The following is a 9479-nucleotide window of genomic DNA, read 5'->3' on the forward strand; positions in this document are numbered from 1 at the left end:
AAAGGTTTTTAATTACATATAATTGGGTGTACTTCTATTTATAGTTTGTATTTTTTTTTTGTATTGCCTTAAAGAAAATTTTTCTTATAAAACCTGTGAAAGTGTTTTATCATTTTTATTCTAATATTTTTACTGTATTTCTCCTATGGTTAGATATTTAATACATCGTTAATTTATACCCATGATGAAGAGAAACAGAACATTTCTTTTTTTCCATTTGAAAGTTATCCCAACACCATTTACTGAAATATCAAATATTCTAATCACTAAAAAATACCATAAAGCACCCACAAATCATCTCATTTTGAGCAGCATAATTTCCTGATAAATCCTCCATAATGTATTAGAAGAAAAATGCACCCCTAGGTAAGTAAATAAGCTGAGCTAAATGGATAGTTGGAGATGAGCCAAGCAAATGCTAGAGGTTGTTTGCCAAAAAAAAAAAAAGGTTTTGATATTGTAAGATTTGACAGGACGTTCTCCTGCCTGACAGCCACTGGACAGCAGGACAGGTGTCTCCTGAGTGATGACTACACTGTGTCAGTGGCACTCAGGAGAAGACTTGTCTTTGCATTGTCCCCACCAAGCGAATCGCCCACCAGAGCAACCATCCCTAGAATCACGTGATGCAGCATGGACTCTGAGGATGGCAGACAGGGCTTTTGTGGGGAAACGAATTTTTCACTGAATTCTCCCTTTGCCTCACTTAAGTTCTTTTGATCATACTGCTTGTATTATTGATTCAACATGATTTTTTAAAAAACTATAACATTCAATGTATTATTTCTTTCTCAGAGAGTTTTCTTCAGTCCATTAAGACTGAGCTCCCCTTACATGGGCTTTGGAGGAGGTCGTGGGGCAGCACCAGCAGGTCTAAATCGGGGTAGAGGAGTTCGGTCCTTACGGGCTTCACGAGATCTATTTCTGACCACTTTGCTGGGAAGGGCACAACTCACACAATAATGCAGCTTCACATACAGCTTGGGAAGCACAAAACCTTCGAAGACACTCACTTCGGAAATGTCCCTGATGGCAGCAGCCTCCACTATGTTCTGAATGACAAACTTCTTAATGGCCTTATCCTTGGGTACACACCGGGCGCAGTTTGAGTAATGAATAGGCTGCATATGACCGCGGCCCTTTGTGGCACGACCGTTGTTTCTTTTTTTTGTCATCTTGGAAAGGAGGACCCAAAAACTCAACATAATTTTTAAGTGCCAAAGAAACACTAATATGTCATTAAGATACTAAAGAAAATGCCTTAAAAAAAACAACAACAACAACATAAGGGGTGAGAACTTTAGGAGCGGAGGGGCTCATAATTTACATAGAAATTATAGTTCATCTTCATATTCTGATTAATTTGCATTGCTGGTTGACTAATTTCTTATCCACCAAACAGTGGTTCAAACTAAGTCTTCCTCAGAAGAGATAAAAGGAATGAAATGAAAATATTCTTGTTGAACATGGGATTTCCCCAGGGTTCTCCCCTGAAAAACCTTTCTTTAAGGTCAATTTATTTGAGAGTTGGAGATACCTTGTAATCATCTTTTGCACTTTCTTCATGTAGAAGTATTGTCCCCACTTCAAAATTCATATGGATTCAGCCCATGTCAGGAAACATCACCTAAGCACCTGAGAGGGGCAGGCGACTTGGGGACAGTGAGACCCGAGTGGGAAGGGGATATAATGGAAAGTCAGGGGAGGTTGCAGAGGAAGGCAGGGAGGAAGCAGGCTGGCAGGTTGTGGGTAGGGATGCTCAGTGCAGGGGCTGCACCAGGCACCTGTAGGCCATAGCAAGGAATGCAGGGTGAGTTGTTAATGCCCAGTGGACCTTTCCAAGTTTGGACTTGGGAGTCCATGGGGAAGTGGTTCAAGGGTTTGACACAGCACACTGACACATTTGGAATGAGCTCTCTGGTCAAAGTGAGGCTTGAGATAGGACATGGTTACATCCAGGAGGCTGTGTATGAGATCGGCATAGCCACACAGGGAACGCATGACAGAATGCATGTCGTGGGGCAGAGAGGAAGACAGAATCACCTGGATGCTGGGGGGAGGGGGGAGTGTCTGGGAGGTTCCTGGAGTGTGGGGTTACATATGTGAGAGAGGCTGGCTAACATGCTATCCCATAGAGCAAAGAGGGTGAGATGAAGGAGCTGGGACAACAGGTAAAAACTTCTGCTTGGGGAACGTTGTATTTGAAGTATGTGTACCTCGTCAAAAGTGGAAATGCACAGCATGCAATGGTCCATTCGGTTGTGGAGCTCAGGAGAGACGTGGGATTGGAGAGCTGTGTGGGTCCGTGGTCAGGGAAAGGAGAATGATGGGGAAGCCCTGGGAAAACACAATGAGAAGAGGAGGATCTCAAGTGAGCAAGGAAAGGACCCAGGAAGTATATTGGGATGGCTCAGCAGAGAGGAAGGAAATGAGTTGGGACATGGGGACCAAAGAAACCAGGGAGGGGGTTAAGAGGCAGAATTATGAGTAGGATCAAGCTCTGTGCAGAGAAGGAACTAAGGGAGTGGGGACTGCTAGATGTGGCAACTAGCAGGTCATCAGGATGGTGAGGAAGGTGCTTCTGGGGATGAGTGTAGCAGAAATCAGGTAGTAAATGGGCGGCAAGAGGCTGGAGCCCAGCAGCTGAGGACCTCCTCCCAGGGCCTGCTATGACGATGGAGTGTGAGCCACTGCCAAATGAATCATCTTCCTTATTCAGATGAGTGACACAGCAGATGGCAGATCCAGGGAGTCTGGGTCCCTACTGGACAGTAGAAGCCCTGGGGTATTCTTTTTTTAATACCTAAACCAAAGCCACATTTAATTGGTCCAGGTTACGGTGTGGGCAAAAAAATATTTTTAAAGCTCCACATGCATGGCTAGGAATCGCTGTTCTACCTAGTCTCTGTCTCTCTGTCTCTCTGTCTCTCTGTCTCTCTGTCTCTCTCTCTGTCTCTCTGTCTCTCTCTCCTCTCTCTGTCCCTGTCTCTCTGCCTCTGTCTCTTTGTCTGTCTGTCTGTCTGTCTGTCTGTCTGTCTCTCTCTCTCTCTCTCCCCAAGGAATGAACCAGGACTCCACCCTCAGCAAGTTCTCTATCAGTATGCTACATCCCAAGCCCTTTATTTTATTTTTTTGAGACAGTTATCATTAAGTTGCTTATGCTAGCTTCAGTCTTGCAATCCTCCTGCCTCAGCCTTCTGTGATGTTACAGATGTGCATGCCACTGGGATTGAGAGTTATTTCCTATTTTAAGCAACAAAAGACAGAATTAGCTGCCTCCAGGAGAAGTCCGATGACTTTCATGTTGATCCATTTGTCCAGACATACAGGAGAGCTTAGTAAAGGAAATTCCCATGTGTCTGTGCTGAAATCAGGGGACCAGGGCGGGAAATATGCTGAGCATCCCAGAAAGTAAGAGAATGGTCCCCCAAGTTCTGTCTTTACTCACTGAACATCCTTCTGACAATAAAGATTTGGTTGGTGACATAGCTCAGCGGTCTAAAATACCTGTTTAGGCAAGTGCAGGACCACAGGCCATGGTTTGATCCCTGGCATGCTGCACCAGCCGCACCCCAGGGCAGGCTGACTGGCCACACACACACATACAAAGATTTGGTGACTTTATAGTTTAAATATAATATATTTCAAATTTTTAAAGGAATCCATATGTAGGGCAGAGAAACTTAAACACTAAACAACTTCTGCTGCAGTGGCATACTCCAGCCAACCACTTGGCAATTTCTGTGTTGTTTCTGCTGCCCATTACCTCTGTACCCCAAATAATATTCTCTTTGAAGTTCCACTCTTTTTCTCTGCCCTACCCTTCTTCCATTTTCTCACAGGTGCTGTTCCCCAAAACACTCGCCCAAAGACATCTGTCTCAAAGCCTGTTTCCCAAGGAACCAATCTTCCAACCATACTTTTATTTCTTACCCAGCATGGTGCTATAAACACCTGCACCCACACAGACTTGGCGCCTGCAGGGACCAGGAGCTGCGGTGGGAGGTGGGGTTTTAGGACAGGAGCTGGGATGAGAGGTGGGGTTCACTTCCAGAGAGGCAGGAAGAGCTGGGTAGAGGACCAGAGCAGGAAGCGAATTCAGTCAGGGATAGCAGGGGAGCTCAAAGAGAGGACTTTGGCTCTGGCTGCTGGGTGGGTGTAGGAGGCAGAAGGAGGGTGACAACGGTGGTGACTGAATTTGCTCAGGAAGAAGAGTGCTGCATCTGGCAATGTGGTTTTCATTACACTGTACATGTTCTAAGAGCCCGGGTGAGGAATGAATGATGGAGACCACTAAAAAGTGGCTCTGAGCAGGATTTAATATTAACCAATGGCTTTTCATATTTACGTGTGAGTTTGCCCGAGACTTAGGCCCTTCTCTGGAGATGGGCAGTAGACTTGGTAAATGAACCTCTGTGAGTCCCTGGTCCCCACTGAGGTATTGGCCTGTGAAGTTGACAAGAGCAGGCCACAGCTGAGGACGTTTGGCTCCAAACCCAATTAACTAATAGGAAGCTGAAGCTGCAGGCTCCACACTCCTACAATAAATGCCAGACTAAAGATAAAAGGTAGCCCTCCTGATGGACATGATTTACTGCTTGGGAAAATATTTCCCAAGGGCCTACTAGATTCCCATGTTTTCTTCAGTATCCCCTGCCTTTGTTTGAAAATCAAATAAATACAGGCTACCCAGAGAAGCTCTTGGTCAGAACCCAGAGAATCTCAAAAGCTATGAGAAGGTTTTTGAACCTCCTAGAGCCCTAATATCAAACCACTTGTCTCATTGATTTAAGCCTTCACCATCCATTCATTTTGGAGATTGAGGGCCTGATCAGCCTGCAATAACTAAGGGATATTATTAATCTGAGAGGTGAGCGTGGACCCAGACAGAAAGATGAGCAACAATGACAATGTTATAGAATAATCAGATTGATGACTCTGTTTGCTACAATTCACTTAAGTTCCTGCTAATTTAAACTAGAATTAATTTATGAGGATCTACACTATAAAGTGGAGGTTGGCAGAAGAAGCCAGCTTTCTGAGGCCAGCACTGCTAAGGACATCCCATGCCAAGTTGGTTAAATTTAAATGCAGATCCGTTGTATATGATACAAGCCAAGTCTGGACATGGGCAAGGCAGAGGCTGTCCCGGTTGTTCTGTAGTCATTGGGAATTCAGTTTCCATCAAGACTGGGGTCTGCCTCATGGTCCTAGTGGTTGCTGGAGTTCCAGCCTTTGTATTCTCACCAGAGGGAAGACAGAGGAAGAGGCCATGGTGAGCTGCAGAGGGGCTTGGTGACCCACGCATCCAGCTAAAACTGAGAGTTCCAGTAGTAAGACAGAAAGGAAGAGCAAGCACAAGGGGGTATCGGTGGCATCTGATATACCTGTCCTCCCATATCCCTACCCCTGTACCTGCCCTTCATCTGCTCACTCAGCCCCACTCTAGTGCCAGCTGATACCCACATAGAGGCATCATCAGTGAGACTGCATCCATGGTCACTGCTGCGGGTCTGCTGCCCAGCTCTTCTGGGCCTTCAGGCTGGAGAACTGGACTTCTGTCTGTTTCCCCCAGTGCTCTGGCCTGCACAAGGCTGGGCTGTGTGGATCCTCCTGATGCTGTATCTCAGGAGTCTTGGGGGTTGGGCTCTCTCTCTCTCTCTCTCTCTCTCTCTCTCTCTCTCTCTCTCTCTCTCTCTCTGCTGTGTCTTCAATCTCTCAGACACAGACTGGGGACCGCTGCTGATGGGCCAGGTCCCAGAGCCAGGCCACAGGGCTTTGCAGTGGCTTCCTGTCCTGACTTTCCTATGAAGTTGCTCAAGCTACATCTGAACCTGATATGGCATTACCATCTCAACAGTGACACAGACAGGTGAGCAAAACCTTTTTCCCCCTCACAAGGACTAATTCCAAAAAACATCCCAATATTTTAGGAGCTATTTCCAATCAGAAAAGGAAAACTTGAGTCCTGCAGGCAAATTAACACACTCATAGTGAGCTCTCCAGCTTTGAGAGGTCCACAACCTCCGAGTTGAGTGTGGACCGTACTCTTGGTTCTCTCTTGCAGGTGATTTCAGCATCTGACTTACTATTTCTGAGCCTTGGCTTCCACATTTGTACCATCCTTGCATGATACCCATCTTTCCAAGTTTATGGAAGATGACAGAAGATTAAATGAGACCAACCTGTAAAGGCAGTGGCACACTGACTGCATGTGGACCAGGTCTTTGAATTTTGGAGCCTGATTTTAAAAATTTTTTATATGTTCTAGGTAGAAGTCCTTTGTCAGAAAGACAGTCAACTATAATATTTTCCCAATTTGTGGGTGTTTTTACTCAGTTGGTGATTTCTTTTGATGTGCAGAAACTTTTTTAAAATGATGAGATTCTAGTTGTTGATTCTTTGAAGTATTTCCCATGCTGTTTGGTTTTTGCTCATGGACTCTCTACCTACCCCTATGTCTTTAAGATTTCTACCTATATTTTCCTTCAAAAGATTTAGTATTTAAGTTTTAATGTTTAAATCTTTGATCAATTTTGACTGTAGTTTAGTGCATGGTGATAGACATGGGTCGAATTTTAGCCTCGGACATGTTGAAAGCCAGTTTTTTCAACACCATTTATTAAAGAAGCTATCTTTCTTCCAGTGAAATGTTTGGCTCCCTTTGTCAAAGATAAGATGGCTGAATTTTTTAGTTGTGTCTGCATCTTCTTATCTGTTCCATTGATCCTTAGATCTTTTTTTTGCCAGCACCATGCTGATTTTATCGTAGTAGCTTTGTAGTATAATTTCAAGTCAGGGATGGTGATGTTTCCTGCCTTTCCTATGTTTCCCAGCATTTCTTTTTATATTCTAGGTCTCTCCTGGTTCTAGATGAATTTTAGGAATGTTTTATCTATATCTGTGAGGTATACTAATAATATTTTAATTGGGATTGCATTGAATCTATATAACAATTTTGAGACAATGGCTATTTTCACAATGTTGATTCTTCCTATCCAGGAACAAGGAATATCTTAACATCTTCTGAAGTCCTCTTCAATCTCTTTTCTCAGAGTACTATAACTTTCACTGTATAAATCTTTTACTTCCTTTGTGAGATTGACTTCTAAGTATTTCATTTTTTCGGATGTTATTGTGAAAGGTATGGTTTCCCTAATTTTTCTCTCAGTACATTCATTGTTTGTGTGCAAAAATGTTATTGATTTTTTAGTGTTGACTTTAGATCCTGCTATGCTACTGAATTTGCTTATTAAAACTACAAGCCACTTAGAGTTTTAGGAATCCTCTATGTAGAGTAGCATGTCATCTGCAAATAATGTTAATTTCACTTATTCTTTTCCAATCTTTATTCTTTTTATTTCTCTCTTGTCTAATTACTCTGACTAATGTTATCAGAATTATATTGAATAGGAGTGGAGACAGTGGACCTCCTTGTCTTGTTTCTGATTTTAAAGTGAAGGCTTTCACTTTTTGTACATTTAGTATGATGTTGGCTGTTGGTTTGTGATAAGTGGCTTTTATCAGGTTGAGGTAAAGACCATCTATTCTGATTTTCTAGAGTTTTTATCATCAATGAGTGTTGGACTTTGTCAAAAGATTTTTCTGCATATACTGAGATCATCATGTGATTTTGGTCTTTGGCTCTGTTGATGTGGTGCATTATATTTATGGATTTGCATATATTGAACCATACCTGCATTCCTTGGATGAAGCTCACTTGATCAGTTGTATTATTTTCCTGATAATTTGTTGCATTCTGTTTGCTAGTATTTTATTGAGGATTTTTGCATCAATGTTCATTAGGAAGATTGGCCTGTAGTTTTCTTTTTTGGTTGGATCTTTCTCTGGTTTAGGTATCAGAGTAATACGTATCCCCAGGAATGAGTTTGGAAGAATTACTTCCCTTTTAATTTCATTGAAGAGTTTGAGAAGAATTTGCATTAAATCTCTACATTTCTTTTAGAATTCAGCTGTGAGTCCATAAGGATCAGGATTTTTTCTTTTTTGGTAAGTTTTTTATTTTTTTTTACTTTTTTATGTATTTAGTACAGGATATACAGGATCTTACTACACAGATCAGACTTGTAGTGATACTCAGGTTTTCAGCCTCCCAAGTTTTGGGATTATAGGCATGCACCACCACACCCACTCTCAATTACTGTCTCAGCTTGCCTCAGGGGTGGGGCTGGCATGGCATCACGGGAATCTTTGGTGAGTTTTGATTACATTTTCAATTTGATTCATTGATACTGGATTATTCAGAACTTTTATATCTTCTTCATTCAACTTTGTTAATTCATATATATCTAGGAATGTGTCCATTTCTTCTGTGTTTGCCATCTTATGAGAGTAAAAATTTTTCAAATAGATACTGATGATCTTCTGAATTTCTATAGGATCTGTAGTGATTTCGCTTTCATTTATTGCACGAATTTTATTTTTTTCTTTTCTGTTTTTGATAAGGTGAGCTTGGGGTTTATCAATTTTATTTAATCTTTCAAAGAAACAACTCTTCAGTTCATTAATTCTTTGTACTATTTTCTTCGTCTCCATTGCATTTATTTTTGCTCTGTTCCTGCCTTTTTGGGCTTTGGGATTGACTTGCTCTTCTTTTCCTAAAAGCTTGAGGTGCAGCATAATGTTGTTTATTTGGACTGGTTCTGTTTTTCTGATGTGAGAATTTACTGCTATAAATTTCCCTCTTAAGACAGCTTTCATTGCATCCCACAGGTTCCAGTAAGTTGTATCTGTATATTCATTTGATTATAAATATTGTTTAATTTCATCTGTGACCCATTCATTGTTCAGAAGGGTGTTATTTAATTTCCACGTGTTTGTGGAATTTCTGCTATTTTCTGTCAATAATTTCTGATTTCATTGCACCATGGTCAGATAACACACATGGGATAATTTCAATTCCTTTGCTTTACTTGAGCATGATTTATGTGCTAGTATATGGTCTATCTTGGAGAATGTTCCATATGCAGCTAAAAAGAATGGGTATTCTGATGTTGAGTGGAACACTCTATAAAGATCTGCTATGTCTATTTGTTCATAAGTTCGGTTTAGTTCTGTTATTATTTGTTTTTGTTTGTTTGTTTGTTTGTTTTTTACCTACTTGATCTATCTTTTTTTGACAGTTGTCACAGTGGGGTGTTAAAGTCCCCCATTACAATTGTGCTATTGCTCATTTGATTTTTCATGTTTGTTAAAATTTTTCTTATGTGTGGGTGCTCCTACTTTGGGTACATATATATTTATGATTGTCATCTTTTCCCCTTGCAGTTGTCCCCTAAAAAGTATGTAGTGACCTTCTTTACCCTTTTTAATCATTTTTGGTTTGAAGTTGACATTATCAGTAACAAGGATAGCTACCCCTGCTCTTTTCCGTGTTCTTGTCTTATGGAATAGTCTTCTTTCCCATCCTTTCACTTTCAATCTATGAATTTCTTCTTGAATTAAATGTTTCTTGTATG

At 41.5% G+C, this 9479-nt stretch overlaps 1 protein-coding gene across 1 annotated transcript; it reads right to left on the minus strand.

The window, feature by feature from the left end:
- Nucleotides 1–830: 830 nt before the first annotated feature.
- LOC101591398 (40S ribosomal protein S26-like) lies at nt 831–1175 on the minus strand. Its single transcript, XM_004635127.1, has one exon. It carries the CDS (start codon nt 1173–1175, stop codon nt 831–833), a length of 345 nt encoding a protein of 114 aa, XP_004635184.1.
- Between the last annotated feature and the right edge of the window lie 8304 nt (nt 1176–9479).

The sequence above is a fragment of the Octodon degus genome, unplaced genomic scaffold (assembly GCF_000260255.1).
Source record: "Octodon degus isolate 3935 unplaced genomic scaffold, OctDeg1.0 scaffold00070, whole genome shotgun sequence".
Classification (NCBI taxonomy): domain Eukaryota; kingdom Metazoa; phylum Chordata; class Mammalia; order Rodentia; family Octodontidae; genus Octodon; species Octodon degus.